This window comes from Dunckerocampus dactyliophorus, chromosome 6, assembly GCF_027744805.1.
Source record: "Dunckerocampus dactyliophorus isolate RoL2022-P2 chromosome 6, RoL_Ddac_1.1, whole genome shotgun sequence".
NCBI classification, from domain to species: domain Eukaryota; kingdom Metazoa; phylum Chordata; class Actinopteri; order Syngnathiformes; family Syngnathidae; genus Dunckerocampus; species Dunckerocampus dactyliophorus.
Genome location: NC_072824.1, coordinates 9,482,948 through 9,499,736, shown reverse-complemented (window position 1 = coordinate 9,499,736; position 16,789 = coordinate 9,482,948). Strand labels below are relative to the sequence as shown.

Sequence of the window (16,789 nt, the reverse complement as noted above, 5' to 3'; positions counted from 1 at the left end):
GTTTTTCTGCAGAAAACACAGCTCATTCACCATGAGTCGGTAGTAATTTATAAATGTATGATAGTAAAGCATAAAATGTACAGCATAATACTTTGTAATACAGCATACATGGCCAGGTCTCTCTTGTAAAAGAGATCTTTGATGCCAATGAGACATACGTGGATAAGTAAAACATGTATGACGTGACGTTAGTGTAAGATGGTGGCGCTCTGTGTGACAATGGAAGCACTACTTCTACATCAACTTTCTTACAATCCGGCAGCGAGGTGAACACAAGCTAATATATGATTGAATCTACAGAATGTAATATTTACATCAGTCAATTTTATTAGAAATGTTGATCTGAAATCAGAGGAGAACATCAGCGTCAAGCTCGCAAGAGGGTTTGGCGGGGGAGGAGCAAGCAGGAGCAAGCCGGCGCGGTGTACAATGGCGTCTAGTTTAGGCTTTATTGTAGTGTCAAAAATGTGCATTTTTATGGGCTTCTCAATTATTCGCGTTTATTCCCTACTATAGACTACTACATATACACTACTACAATATACATTACACACTACTACCTATAATAATACTATTCGATACTACAGTCATTCCTCGCTATATCGTGGTTTGAATATTGCTCCCTCACTCTAGCACGGTTTTTCAAAGATCTATTAATTAATAAATGATCACTGTTTCGTGGTTGACTATTGTTTATCATTATTTAAAAAAAATTGAAAGATAAGGTACAGTAGGTGGGGCCGCACGGTGGTCTAGTGGTTAGCACGTTGGCCAACACAGTAACAGCTTGGAGATCGGGAAGACCAGAGCATTTCTGTATGGAGTTTGCATGTTCTCCCCGTGTGCGCGTGGGTTTTCTCCGGGTACTCCGGCTTCCTCCCACATTCCAAAAACATGCAGGTGAGGTTAATTGACGACTCTAAATTGCCCATAGGTATGAATGTGAGTGTGAATGGTTGTTTGTCTATATGGGCCCTGCGATTGGCTGGCGACCAGTCCAGGGTGTACCCCGCCTGTTGCCCGAAGTCAGCTGGAATAGGCTCCAGCATGCCCCCGCGACCCTAATGAGGAAGAAGCGGTATAGAAAATGGATGGAATATATAATATATGTAATATTCACGCCACTAGGCGTCAGTAAGGCATGACAGATTATGTCATCTAACGCGGAGACTGACTGATGAGCCAGCTGAGCCGAGCCGACATGCCATGGATGAGACGTATGATCGAGTGAAAAAAGGTTCGCCTCTCATTCTGTGTGGAAGTGGTAAGCTTTTGGCTTGTTTGTCCTTCTTCCGTTTGAATACTTTAAGTTTAGAAAAAGCACATTGGACAAGCTAACTGTTTAGCTTGGTTGCTTGCTATGCTAGCGGCAGCCATCTTTTGTCTCTGCAGTGATTCCGTAGCCTGCTCAATGTGATGTAAACAAAGAATAATAGAGTGTAAAGGTGACCGTAGGGGTGTTATTTCATGTCTAGAGGGCTCTAATAAAGGTAAAAATCATATTTAGAAAGTCATAAACAGGTTTTCTATGCTCTAACTACAAAAATATTCCATTTATTAATATTGATTCCTACTTTGTGGAAATTCACTTATTGCCAATTAACCACGATAAACAAGGAATGGCTATACACGACTAAACTGTACACTACTAACTAGGGATGAGCCGGATAATGCAGGATCCGTTACGGATAATGCATTTTTGCCGAATACGAGCATGAAACGCGTACATCTCGTCATTATCCATAATTGTGATGAAAGAAAATCCTTATTGTGTATTCACTCTCCACGCTCTGTGATTGGCCAGTCACACACAGTGACCGCCCCTCCCCAGACAGACTGTGCAGGCTGGAGCCACAGAGGAGTCGATGGGTGCCTCATTCACGTACACGGTGCAATTGGCAAGTTGAAAACGGCTCGTTTGGCGTTGCCCACTGCCTCCACTTTATTAGGTTTTCCTAAGCTCGCCTCTATTTCAGTTTGTATCTAAAGTTACTTGGTAAACTTGTTTCGTAAAAAAAGCGGGGCATTTGACAAGACAGCGCTGTGCAGGCTTGTGTTGCGTCAGTCACTCATGCAACTCAACTGGGGTATTATGACCACTTTTTCCCTTGAAATTTATTTCTGTCCTATTCCATGAAGTCGTCATAAAACAGGCGCGCTACATATAATATAATACAATACAATATAAGAATTTTGTTAATTCTCAGTTGGCAGTACACAGACAGCGGTAATAGTAACCTGCATTGACTGATGTTGTGACATTCGGTGACATTAGGAGAAAACTACAGTGAAAACTACAGTGAACAAGGCTGATTTGTTTCCCTCTTTGCCATCAATGGATGTTTGCATGAATCACCAACTTCACACAGATCATTAAAAAATCATTAAATAATAAAGTCTTACAGATCACTTACACACATACACAGTACACATATAGCATTATCAATCCATGTCAACTTCAGACTTAAAATAATGTACCGATTTAAGCCCCACCCATTTCCGGATACACCACGCCCACTTCTCTTTTATGGCCCGCCCACTCCGAGTACAGATAGATGGGGTAATTTAGATGGGTGAACAGATACGGATACAGGTGTACTCGCTCATCCCTACTACTAACCTATATATTACTACATTACACTATGCAGTGTTACACACTACTACACCACAGGCTACTCCACTATACACTAAAATGTGTAGTTTTTGAGTTACTGCTGTCAATGAGGCTCTGATTAGGTTTGTTATTGTGTTTGTCCACTAGATGGCAGAGTTGTGAATGTTATGATGCACAATGCACTCTGCTCTTTCAGCAGGATCAATCCTAAACAAGTACTGACACTTCGAACAATGTGACCTTACTGAGGTGTTACATCAACATGTAGCGCTTGCTGATGATTCCACAACATGACGGAAGTGACGTCTGTCTTTGGGTGTCAGACAGAATGAGGTCACAGGAAGAATCAGCTGGACTGTACAGATGTGATGCACACACGTCATCACTCTTTCCCCACAACGCTTTAACCTTGGCTGCTCAGTCATACAGAAGATCTTTGACCAGCGTTTTTTGGGGGCTTTTTTTGCAGTAGATCCTTAAAAACAGCAATTCACTCTTTTCACATAAAGGATCTATGTCTAGCATTTTTGCTCCAGACTCCTAATAACAGCAGAGCGCTTCTGTCCTATAGAAAATCTTTTGACTTGAAAACAGCAAAGCGCTTTTCATTTAGAGGAGAGGTCCCCAAACTTTTTCAACACATGGATTGGCTCGCATTCGCTTAGAGGATCTTTTTTGTGCAGATTCCTAATGACAGCAGAGCCCGCCTGCTTTTTTGCAGTATGTCGTTAAAAACAGCATCTGTAATATTGAGAATGTATGACTAGCATTAGCGCCTCTGTCATAATAGAAAATCTTACATTTTAGTAAGACAGAAGAGCCAAAAAAACAGCTTTTCATTTTCAGAATCTTTTGCTGCAGATTCCTAAAAACAGCAGAATGCTCCTGTCATATAGAATATTTTGCCATAGGTCCTTAAAAACAGTAGGCATGCTTGTCATAGAGGATCTTTGAAGAGCATTAAATCCTTTTGACTTGCATTTTTGCAGTAGGTTCTTAAAAACAGAAGAGCACTTTTCATTTAAATCTTAGACTCGTGTTTTTGCTGCAGATTCCTAAAATCAGCAAAGTGCTCCTGTCAGATAGAAGACCTTTAACTGGCATTTTTGTAGTAGGTCCTTAAAAACAGCAGAGCTCCAGTAAAATTGAGGATCTTTGACTATTGCTTTTGGTGCAGATTCCTAAAAACAGCACAGTGCTGCTGTCATATAGTAGACCTGTGACTAACGTTGTTGCAGTAGGCTCTTAAAAACAGCAGCGTGCTCCCGATCATATAGAGCACATGTCAATGGAGGGACACCGAGACACTGCAGATTTTCTCTCCAACCAGTTTCTCCATCAGGTGATTTAATTGATGAGCTCCTTACCTCCAATTGAAGTAGGTGTTGATCATTAAAATCACCTGATTTAATGACCGGCTGGAAAGAAAACCTGCAGTATCTTGGTCCTCCATGGCACAAGTTTGACACCTCTGAGATAGAGGATCTTTAACTAGCATTTTAGGTGCAGATGCATAAAAACAGCAGAGCGCTCCTGTTATATAGTAGCTCTTTGACTAGCATTTGTTCTGCAGATTCCTAAAAACAGCAGAGCACTCCTGTCATATACAAGACTTTTGACTACGTTTTTTTTTTTTTTTTAAATCAGCAGCACGCTCCTGTGACAGAAGATTTTAGACTTAAGCACTTCTGTCAAATGTAGGATCTTTGGTTTTGTAGTCTTTAAAAACTGCAGCATGCTCCTGTAATATCGAGGATCTTTGACTAGCATTTTTTTCTGTAGATTCATATAACCAGCAGAGTGTTCCTGTCATATAGAAGAATTTTGGCTCAGGGTTTTTGAAGCAGGTCCTTAAAAACAGCAGCGCCCTCCTGTGACAGATGATTTTAGATTTAAGCGCTTCTGTCAAATGCAGAATCTTTTTTGCAGTAAGTCATTAAAAACAGCAGGGCACTCCTGTCATATAGAAGATCTTTGACTAGCATTTGCGGTAGATTCTTAAAAACAGCAGAGCCCTCACATTCATTTGGGGGATCTATCATTTTTGCTGCAGGTTTCTATAAACAGCAGTGTACTGCTGTAATAGACAGTTTGTAAATACACAGGACTTGATGGAAATGTCCTTTGTGCTAATGGATGAAACTTTGACTAGTCTTAAGGCTCCTGCCATGTAGAGGATCTTCGATTAGCAATTTTGCAGTCAGTCCTTAAACACATCAGAGCATTCATTTCTCATAGATAAGGCTGGCCATAGATAAAGGTAGCCCGGGGTCCATTTGTGGTTATAAAAATATAATTTACCATGAAAACGTTAAAAAGTAAAACAAAAAAAAAGGAAAATTCTGCAGCAACTTTACAAGAATAAAGTCTAAATATTAAGAGAAAAAAGTTGTCATTTAACAAGAAAAAGTCATAATATCATCCGGTCCTGCTTACCAGATCCCAGAGAGCAATCTGTCGGTCGTTCCATCTGGACGTGCCTGATGTGAGCAGCTTTTTCACGTTGCCCAGGATGATCACCTTGCTGGCCTTGTGCGTCTTACAGTTGGCTTCCTGAGAAAGAGCCACAGGTCAGGTTTAATTCACCGATTCATCGTAACATTCAAGTCTTGTGATCCACAGGAGTTTGTTTGGCAGGAGAAGGAAGTGAGCGTGAAAGGGCGTGGAGGTCAGGTCAGCTATGCCGAGGGTCCACGCCAGGACAGAGGTGCCACTTTTGGCTGTGTGGTGCTGGATAAGTGCCTGAGAGAGTCCACAGGAGCCACTCTCAGACTCACTACTCATAGATCTTACTTCCCGTCACGATGTCATGTTGTACAGACAGGAAGAGTACCTGCAGGAGGCTTCCTGAGCGTGGCTCCAGGAGCCGCAACTTCCTGTCTTTGCAAGTGGTGGCCAAGACGCTGCCGTCCGTGTTGAAAGACATGGACAGGACCACGTCTGTGTGCTGACTCAGGGTCCGCACAGGATTCTTGATCACTTGCTCAGGACAGTCCAGGTTCCAGATCATGACCTAAGGACATGTGTGACGATAACCACACAATATTGTGAATACATATAAATACGCTTTTTATTTTTTATTTTTACACATTTCTGTCAGTTTTACTTTAGTTTAACTATACACTCTTTAGCTTCTTTTTATACTTGTGTAAAATGTTAAAATGTGACTGAAAACATGGCCTATACAGTTAATAAAGGCTTTACAACGAAAGAAAGTTTGCCCATGGAACAGATCAATTCATATTATTCCTATCATGACACAACTAGAAGTATGTTTTGGTAGTTACCTTGTAGTCGTACGCTGTGCTGAAGAGGATGTTGTTGGCGGTGGGGTGCCACTCAATGAGGCCTACCCTGCGACTGTGACCCTGGAGCTCCTTCCAAGGTACGGTCATGTTCTTCAGCACGCCGTGAGGAGGGATCTCCCACACCTTCACCTGCATGGAGGTTTGGGTATTTTCTTGTATTATATTTTCTACTGTTATTTTTGTACAGAATTGTAAGTTCATTAAATTCACAGGTAAAACAGTGAATAAATTAATTCATGGAATTCGTTTAAATGTGAACTATAACATTCATTTTGAATGTTTTTATTTTTGTCATTATTTTTGTCTTATCTGTTGGGATTTTGATGAAGGATTAATTTTTTTATTTAATTAAAAACAGTCAGTGAACACAATTCATGAATTTATTGACATTAAGAATTAATCAATCTTAATATTCCTTATTATTTTAAAGAGGGTCGCCACCACATGCTACAATGCAGATTTGCATGTATTTTTGATGTTTTTATTATAAATATTTTATTTAATTTTCATCTTTTGCTTTTTCTGAAAATTATTTAATTAATTACTGTAATTTTTAAAGGAAGCGTTTAATTTGTATTCAATTCAAAGTAAATATCCATATAAATTCTTTGAAATAAATTAAATTCATTGTAATACATCGTTAAATTTATTTTAAATTCAAAGGTATTCATATTAATTCAGCTACGTAATGAATATAGTAGCTTTAAAAAAATTGTCCCTAATTATTATCATATTTTTTAATCCAACTGCATGCTACAATGCTGGAATCGTTTCAGAGGCAAAGCGTGATGATTTACAATATTCTGACCTACCATCACAGTGCTGAGGAATGTGTGGAATGACTCCAACTTCTTCTTTAAGCCGACAGTCAGGCCAAAAAATTATCTACCGCTACTCCCTCATACTCTTCAGTAAACCGACTTTGTGTGTGCGTGTGTGCATGAGATTACAAACCGTGGTGTCCTCGGAGCAGGAGGCGATGCAGTAGTCATTGAAGGGATTCCATTTGATGTCTAACACGTTGCCTCTGTGGCCTGTCACTCGAGGGTGGTGAGGGTCCACTTTACCCGTCTGATGATACATACAGTAAAAAGAAAAACGTAATTCAAAATCTCCTGCAATTTGGAGACCAACACGTTTTAAGAATTTTTTTGTTGTTATTTGTACAAATTTATTTCACATTTGATATAAATTATTGAATATAATAAGACTATAAAAACTAGCAGAGTCCTTTATTGTTATGATCACTATTATTATTATTGTTGAATTAAGCAAGACTTTAAGTATGAACTTGAATTATAGCAGTACGAAAAATACAGAAATAATAAAAATAAAATAAAAACAAACATTAAAACAAAGAAATTGATCATTAATACTACTACTACTAATAATAATAGTAAAACAAACATAAAAAGTAAGACACAAATACATTTAAATAATAAAATAATAATTTAAAACGTCAAATAAAAAAAAATAAAACCTGTAGTATATTTTCACACAAAGGTCCTGCAAAATAAATGTTTGTCGATGCCTTTTACGCAGAACCCAGGATATTGACGGAATTGCGAGCAATTTCACACAGGAACACGCCAACCCCCAATCAAAATGATTAGAAGGAGTGATGTATAAAATGCTCATCGGACAGCGACAATTGCTTTCAACACAACAACGGCAACACTGAAAAAAGCCATCGTTTGCATTGCATGTTTGGGTAAGTCTTCATATACTCACATGATGGACCGTCAGGACCAGGAAGGACCCCCCGCCAGCGCACTCGGTGATGACGGCCAGGAAGCGAGGGTTGGCCGCGCAAAAATTGTTGTCCTGGACGCTGCGCGTGATGGGCACGCCGTCATAGCAGCTCTCCTTGGCGGCGGCTTTTCCAAACACGTGCCGGAACTTGGAGCTGCGGTACTGAGGGCGCCATGTCATCTGAGGAGGAGGGAAGGAAAGCAAGGTTATTTTTAGCTTGATATGATATGTTCCGCAGTGGTCATAATGTATGCAGCAAAGGAGTGAAACCAAAGATGCTCTACGATGACAAAACATACTGCCTCCAAACATGTGGGTGTGGTTCTCCCGCAACATTCTTACCTCCAGCAAGGAGGTTATGTTTTCTTAGCCCTTAGGAGGACTCCACAACATCTCCTATTACTATTTACTAGGGGTGTAAACTGTATACCTATTCTAAATCAGATTACACTTAAGAGATTTTAACAACACGCATTTGCTACAGTTTTCAATGTTTTTAAAACATTTTCAGGCTCAGAAACTACTGTTATGGAAATAAACTGTAAAAAATTACTTTTGACCCTTTTTCAGCTAAAAACTAAGAAATACTAGGGATGACACAGTACATCTATTTCTAATCAGATTGTTTGGAACATTCAGCACTGTACAGAGGGACACAGAGTTCCAATACGGTACACTGAGTAAAGAAGACAAAGTAGAACTGCCTCTCAGTATCATCAACCGTCTACTCCGTAAACCAATACAGGGCAGCCCAGCCGTAGGCTAGCAGGAGTCATTGCAAGCGATAGTGCCAAGGAAAAAGCCAGAGTTTGGAAATGCTCCCCTGTTTGGGAACAGTTGGCCTTCCTGGTGAAAGATGTAAAACAAACAAAGACAAGCGGATAAGATGAAAGCAGTGAGCCCTGACGTTCAGACACATGGTTTGTATGGAAAAGTGCTGATCTTGGGCGTGCTCCCATTGAAAAGGTTGTGTGGTGTTCCACAGGGTGGTGTTGTCATTCCACTTTTATTCAATGTCGTTCCATGGCACAGGGTGAGCATACTATCTATCATGTGTCTTTAAATTTGAAAAAACAATGTTTTCAATGACAAAAAATGCAAAAATATAAGATTTCTAAAGCTATTTTTCCTTAGTATTGATGTGCTTGTAACAAGTAAAATGTTGTTTTGGCAAGTCAAATTTTCTTGTGCTGTTTCCATTATTTTGTTTATTTGATTACCGTAATCCCTCATTTATCAGGGTTAAATTGGTTCCAGACCCAAGCGTGATATGTGAATTTTCAGTAAGTAGAATTCCTTATTTATAAATAAAATAGCGATGCACCGATTGATCAGCCACCGGCCAATTTCCATGAAAAATCACATAATCGACATATGCCGGATCGCCTGTGGCTAGTACAAGTACTATTGCAGCCCACAGTGATCCATGCGTGCAGTGTATTGCCTCGCCCTAACGTCTTGTGCATTGTGCTCCTCCCACTTTCCTTCACAGTGCACAGGCGTGCCAAAACAAAAACAATCATGTCTGCCGTGTGGAACTTAACTACCAACACATGGCACAAAAACTATCTTGCGGGGTTAGCATGTTAAAAAGCTTTGATTTAATACGGCATTTGAAAAACAAAGACTTGACGAATCTTGAGTATGGCAAGTTTCGAGGCTCACGGTATGATCATCAGTCAAACGGCAGCTAATGCAGCCATGTGGACACTCGCCAGTATGTGCGTGACAGCCGGAAGGCTAAAGCTAATCACTCGAAAAATAATTGAATTCATCGGATGAGAAGACCAGCCTTTCTCAGCAGTGGAAGACACCGGGTTCGCTTACTTGGAAGTCCTGCTAGGGCTCCACCAATGTACTCGCACATCCAAAGTCTCCTAATTAATCCATATGATCGGTAACGGCCGATTTCAGTTCTGGATGATTGGTACAGGAATCGTCAGGAAAACACTCTGATCGGAGCATCCCAAAAATAATACATTTTCATAGCTTGAGCATAGAAAACCTGTTCACGATCTTCTAAACGCAGCTTTAAACATTAATAGAGCTCTCCAAACATGAAATAACACCCATATAGTCATCTTTACATTGGTATTTCCTGATATAGTAGACATAATCATAGAAAAAAAAATTATTTAAGTCATAAATAAGACCCATGCTTGTGTGTGTTGCAATAAATGTCTTCTGGATGCGTGGACAGGAAGTGATGTTGGGGGTTCAGAGTTGAGTTTTAACTGGATTATGGCCACGACAGTAGACAGTGTTGTTATTATGATTGTTATCATTATTATTATTATTGTTCCGGTTGTGAGATAATTTACGCTTGCAAAGCCTGTTGTTCCAGCGATCAAGTCTGGTGTGTGTCTCACCAAGCATTTATTGACACCTAGTGACCAATGTAGAATACTACATTCAGAGTTTTAATGTGGCGTCTTAATTCTTTGTATTTGTATTTTAGTTCATTTGGTCATTTTTTGTTACTAATAATAGGTTGCATTCAACCACAAAACAGCATCATTTATTAATTAATATATGTTTGAAAAACCATCATAGAAGCTGCGAAATAGGAACCACAATGTGACGAGGTATGACTGCATATTGCATAAAATAAGAAACTGGTCCTACATTGGAAGTTAGGGATGTCCCGATCCACATTTTTTGTCTTACGAGCTGATCCAATTTTTTTTATAGTCTTGCCGATCCGATCCTTTTTTTTAAAAATCATAAGCATGAATTTTTGGAATTGAATATAGTTATGAAAATAGCTCTTCAAAGAATTAAAAATAATGCAACCAAAGTATCGCTGAATTTACTTTTTTTTTACAACAGCATGACCAACAATATTGTTTGCCTTTTGGAACAAACGTCTGAGTCAGGTCCCTAATTCAATAAAAAAGATCCAATAAAAGTCCATCCAATAAAAGATACAATTGGAAAAAATGGGCTTGCGAAATACTTTTAGATTTATTTACATTTGAAATGGTTATAGATCAATTTGTGGTGTGATTTAGAAAATCTAACTTTTTTTTTTTTTTTAACAAACTCTCTTCAATAGTAATGTATTCATTACAACCAGCGGTTAGAGCAGCAATTTCCGTGCAAGCTCCCTACACCATGACACAGCAGTCCAGCCACAGTGAGGGGGAACTACAGCTGTAGTAACGGAGACAAATATCCAATGTGAAACTACGATACACTGTAGACATGTCTGCATGGTGTTGTTGCGTTTTCTTCTTCTTGCGGGTGGCGGGAGTCGAGTAGCAACCAGCTTTGACGCACATTACCGCGCCTACTATACTGGACCGTGGTCCAGATTTACAAACGTTATACGGCAACCAGATTGGCCCGATCTCGTGGCGGAAGCCGATATTATCCGATCTTCAAAATACAGTGGATGGGCAGCCGATCCCGATCCTATTTCAGGTATTTAAGCTTGCTTAGATTTCACTTTTTGCACTGAAATCGTTCATCTAAATGACAAGCACAGCTTAGTGGAAAACCTCCAGGCTGCTGTGGCTTCCTAAACAGAAAGTATGATGCCATGTTCCATCTTTAGAAATATTAGATACATGTTTTTCTGTCTTATTAAGATATTTGTGGTCATAATCATACTTAAAACCATCATGCGTCCTTTCAGTGTCTGACCTGTAATTAACTTTTCATACAAATTTGATTGTTATTTCTACTAATTCAATCAGTCATTCAGCCAGACAAAGGTAATACAATCACGTCACTACCCAGTAGTCACAAGACATTTCCAAGAAGAGAAGTATTGGATGCATATGTCATGAATGTGTGAGATAAGTGAGTGTGGTCCGCTGGGATGAAGGCTGCCGAGCCAGCATGTCTGCCTGCTGCCTGCCTGCTCATTACTTATGAATACACTTGATGGACAAGACACAAAAATGAGACAGAGCAGATGCTTACATGGAAAGACTTGACAAGGACAAGCTGGTCAAAACAAACAACTGCCTAAAAATCACCTTAAATACTTCCTGGGTGATACTAAACCATAACAATACAGATTCTTTGGCAAAGCAATGGGTTTGGAAAATACACCGATACCAATCACAGCTGTCAAATAAAACCCTCATCATTACTTAGGAACACTCCGCTGTTGTTAAGGACAAACTGCAACAACACTATTCAAAGATCCTCTAGGAGTTCTTTGCTGTTTTTAAGGACGCAATGCAAAAATGTAAGTCGAAGATCCTCTATATCATGGGTCTCAAACTCAATTTCACTGGGGGCCAGTGGGGGTAGAGTCTGGGTGAGGCTGGGCCACATCGAGTATTGGGAGTAGGGCTGGGAATGTCAGGGTGCCTCACGATACGATACAATTCACAATACATCCATGTGATAACACCACTGTTAGTTCAGTGTTGGTGTTTACTTGCCCCTGTAAGTATGGAAGTAACACTGAGATCGCCCGGATGTTGCGGACTGCAGTTATACCACTCTTTGATGTCTAGTCGCGGGCCACAAGATACAATTTGGTGGGCCGCAAATGGCCCGCGGACCGCGAGTTTGAGACCCCTGCTCTATATACTGTAGGTGGTTCTCAACTGGTTTGGCTGCGGGACCCACCGTCACCCTTCAGTGACAAGCGGAGACCCAAATTGTGGACATTTTTTAACATAAACTTCTCAAATATCTTATTTATTTATTTAATAAATAACGTTTATTTACTTTTTTTATGTAAAAAAGACCGTTTGCCACAGTTACGTGGCTGCCTACAGGGCACTATCTTTTGACCGTGTTGCAAGCATTATATCTCACCCTCTTCCTGCTCTGAGCAGAATTCCCCCATGTAACACAAACATGGGCTTTCGCTTTATGCCACATTCTTCTCCATCAGACATACTGTATAGCTGGGTTCATGGACATCAGGTCATTACACTATTTTTTTGGACAAAGACCACGTGATCCACTGATAACAGCTCCTCTACCAAAAACCAGCTGAGAATCACTGCTCTATATGACAGAAGCACTGTGCTGTTTTTAAGCATGCCCAGCAATAATGCTAGTATACAGTGATTCTCATCTGGTTGGTCGTGACCCATTTATGTCTGTGAACTCATCTCGCATCTGTGCTAATCACTTTCGCCAGCACAAGGTGCGTGCCATGTTTATGGGCGACTTGGTCAAACTTGAGCGGGAGGGGAAAGACATCGAGCGTGGACTTAATGCGCCGTCAATCTGACACACAGCTAGATAGCTAGATCTCTCCTGGAGAACAGCGTGAAATAAAGCAAAAGCTCACGTTGTGTTACGTGGGGGAATTCCACTCACGATGAAGACCACCAGGCATTGTATAGCGGTACTGTTTAATGCCCAATTCGATTTATTTGCCCAGACAGAGGGGCAGTCTACCGAAGCAATGGTTCTCCTATTATTATTAAATGTACCTACTGAGTGTAGCTTGATTTTTACCTTCTTGTTTAACTTCTCATCCAGGTCTACCTGTATGTGCAAATGCTGATTCAACTCCCCAGATATAACATGTGCTGAAAACCTTTCCACAAACTTTTTCTTCAAATCACTTTTCAATTTGTGGATAAAATGTATGGTTCCAGAAATGATCATGAAAAGTTGTTATATTGTTATATCCTCAAATTCAAACGGCACTTTAATGTATTCATTAAATGGACTGTTTGAAAATGGCTCAAAATGACACCACCAGCGCTCAGCAAAGGTTCCTGTGCATGTGTGTGTTACCTGGGGAGCACCTCACATGCTTGGAGCAGAGGGCGGGATATAATGCTTGCAACATGGTCAACCGTCAGCGCCCTCAAGGCAACCGCATAACCGTTGCAGTCTTTTTACATTTAAAAATTGCAGTTTTAAAAAAGGTAATTTACTCAATAAATAAGATATGCGAGAAGTTCAGGTTAAACAATTTCCACAATTTGGTTCGTCACTGGTCAATGAAGGGTGATGATGGGTCCCCCAGCCAAAGCAGTTGAGAACCACTGCTCTCTCTCTATATGACAGGAGCACTTTGTTGTTTTTAAGGAGCACCTGCAAAGATATTCAAAAGGAGCCCTGTGCTGTTGTTAAACACCTACTGCAAAAATGCTAGTCAAAGATGCTCTATATGACAAAAGCAAGTTACTGTTTATACAGTAAGGGCTTCCTGCAAAGACACAAGTCAAAGTTCCTCTATTAGACAGGAGAGCTTTGGTGTTTTTAAGCACCAACTACAGTATAAAAACAATCAAAGACCCGATAGGAGCACTCTACTAAGAATGTCCAGTGAAAATGCCAGACAAAGATCCTCTATTTCACAAGAGCGAGCTGTGGTTTTTAAGGTGCAACAGCCCAAGTCAAAGATCCTTTATATGACAGCGGCACTTCGCTGTTTTAAAGCACCAACAGCAAAAATAACCAAAGATCCTCTCTATGACAGGAAACCTGCTGATTTTAAGGATGGCCATCAAAAAGGCTAGCCAAAATATAAATAATAATAAGAGTGAGGATTGTGTGGCTCCACCTCTCAGTTTCCGCTCTCATCTATCACCTTCTGCCTTAAGGCCACCATTGAGACACAGGAATGTTTCGCTCACGCCAACACTATTCTTTACGCCCTGCAGGTAAGAAGCATCCTCGCCGTGTTAACATGTGTAACACGTGGGAATCCAGTGCAGTGATAGCACTGCATTTTATATCCACACAGGAACATTGCAGCCATGTCTTCCACGCAGTCCTTTGTGAAAATAACTTGTTGAGTTTTTAAGTCTTGCAAAAAGAGATGCCACCTGCTCCAGTACACAATAAAAGCAACACCATTATTTGAATATATCCAAACGACAGCAAGGCTACTGACTCCATTCACAAAACACAGAAAACTACTTTACAGCCTGGCGGCAAAGCTCAGTAAGCTTCAGTGCAATCATCTATTGCAGCACTTGGCTCCTATAATCAACAGCACAGGCTTACAAGAGCAGACAGGCTGCCAAGGTGGTAGAAAGCTAAGATGCCAGGCACATCTTGGCCTCAGGATTATTGACGCTATACCCACATACATACGGGTATTTGCAAAAAAAAAAAAAAAAAAAAAAAAAAATGCATTCAAATGTCATTAACTGCTTGTTCATGTCATTTGTTTGTACATTTTTCTTTAATCTCTCAGTGTATAATTTAGAAATGATAATATGTATATATATTATTACATACTGTGTATTAATATGTACTGTACACTCCCCTCCAAAAGTTTAGGAACACTTGCAGTTGTCGGCTCAGGACCTCTATCCCCCCCCCCCCCCCCCCCCCCCCCTTCCCCCCACTTTTTTGCTGACATTTTATTGTTTATTCCATTTTTCTTTCGTTTCTCGGTGTATAATGTAATTAGCTGTCAAGTCCCGCTCGTGTCCCTGCAAAGATGTTTTGATAAATGCCTGCGCCGTTTTTTGTTTTTTTTAACAATCAAAATTTTACAGACATGTGCTTGTCAGTCCACTTAAGGCAGGGGTGTCCAAACTACAGCCTGTGGGCCAAATGCGGCCTGCCATCCATTTTTAACTGGCTTGTATCAAAGTCTAAAAATATAATTGACTATGGCCCACACACAATATGTGCTTAAATGCTTTGTACTTCATAGTTTAAAACACATGTGTCAAACTCGTGCCCTGGAGGGCCGAGACGCTGCAGGTTTTCTCTCCAACCAGTTTCTTCAGCAGGTGATTTAATTGATGAGCTCCTTCCCTCAAACTGAAGGTGTTGATCATTAAAATCACTTGCTTTAGTGACTGGCTGGAAAGAAAACCTGCAGTGTCTCGGCCCTCCATGGCACGAGTTTGACACCCCTGGTTTAAACACTCGCCCAAAGTCAGCTGGAATAGGCTCCAGCATACCCGTGACCCTAGTGAGGATAAGAGGCATAGAAGATGGATGGATAGTTTAAACACTAGGTGGAGCTACTGTATTGAAGAATAAGGCAGAGTCTCCACAAGGAAAATGATCATAGCATAAAATTGTTCAGGTTAACCAGAAATGGAGGAACCAAAGAGACCCTATGCGTGGATATGTTTCCTTGAAGCTGAATCTGTGGACAACATTATTCCCCTGCCACCAGGCGATGGCTCAATCCGGTGGAAGGCGTGCCAAGTCCAGACGAAGGCTGGTATGTACAGTGCTAATTTGTCTAAACAGAGAAGCTTGGCTTGGCACTAATAAGCCGAGATAACGCGTTGCACCTGTATCTTACTTTCTCATGTCAGTGTGAACAGTACAATTCTGACTTTTTCAGACGTGACCCACGCCTTGTTCGTATGTAGATATAAATCTCATATGTATCCATCATGTATTAATCATGGACAGGCGTGCTTTGCTGAGAATTGGGGAAAGGTACTCACAGGTGTAGACAAAAGTTCTTCTTGTTATCCAAAAAGCATACAACACATGACACTGACAGGTTGCATGCTTTGAGCAACGAAAGCAATACATGTCCACTTTTTTATGTAAAATGCATATCATTAACTCATACATTAATAAGCAGTCAGTGCATGGATGCTTAACAGTTACAAACCAATGTTTTTAGTAGACCACATTTCTTCATTCTTCATTTAAACCTGGGGTGTCCAAAGTGCAGTCTGGGGGCCCCTTTGCAGCCTGCGGCTCCTTTTTTTATTGGGCGCTGCACATAGTAGAAATAAAATTAAAGAAAATAAAATGTGGAAAATAGAGCTTAAGGCACTATGTAAAATAAAAAAGCTTTAATACTGACACTGTTAATAAATAATAAAGCTTTGTCTGTTTATACTGTACGTTTTGTTTAATCTTTTTAAAAAATATATTTATACAAATATAGTGGCCCCCGCATCCTATGACTTTTTAGTATGTGGCCTTTGGTGGAAAAAGTTTGGACACCCCTGACTTAACGCGTGTACCAAATTTAGTGGTGGCTTGGCTAAAGTTACAGTGGATATTTTATAGAGCTGTGTGAGAACTTTCAAGTCAGTCCAACTTTGGGGTTCAATAACACTGCCCATGTGGTATGTGTCAGAAAAATAATAGCACAGGCAACAAAGTTGGGGTGCATGTCTTGACAAATTTTCTCCCTTTTGTGTGCAGCGGTTCCGATCTAGTAAGCTTACACAAACAAAAATTAGGACAC

General features: G+C 40.3%; 1 protein-coding gene across 7 annotated transcripts in view; it reads right to left on the bottom strand.

Moving 5' to 3' along the window:
• Positions 1–16,789, bottom strand: part of coro2aa (coronin 2Aa) — a 50,080-nt gene that overhangs the window by 9,520 nt on the left and 23,771 nt on the right. For all 7 annotated transcript variants that reach the window (XM_054778509.1, XM_054778507.1, XM_054778510.1 and 4 more), the window contains 5 exons: positions 7,654–7,854; positions 6,877–6,993; positions 5,902–6,051; positions 5,448–5,627; positions 5,051–5,167 (listed from right to left, as the gene is read on the bottom strand). In XM_054778509.1, coding sequence (XP_054634484.1) covers positions 5,051–5,167; positions 5,448–5,627; positions 5,902–6,051; positions 6,877–6,993; positions 7,654–7,854 — 765 coding nt within the window. The remainder of the gene's footprint in view (positions 1–5,050; positions 5,168–5,447; positions 5,628–5,901; positions 6,052–6,876; positions 6,994–7,653; positions 7,855–16,789) is intronic.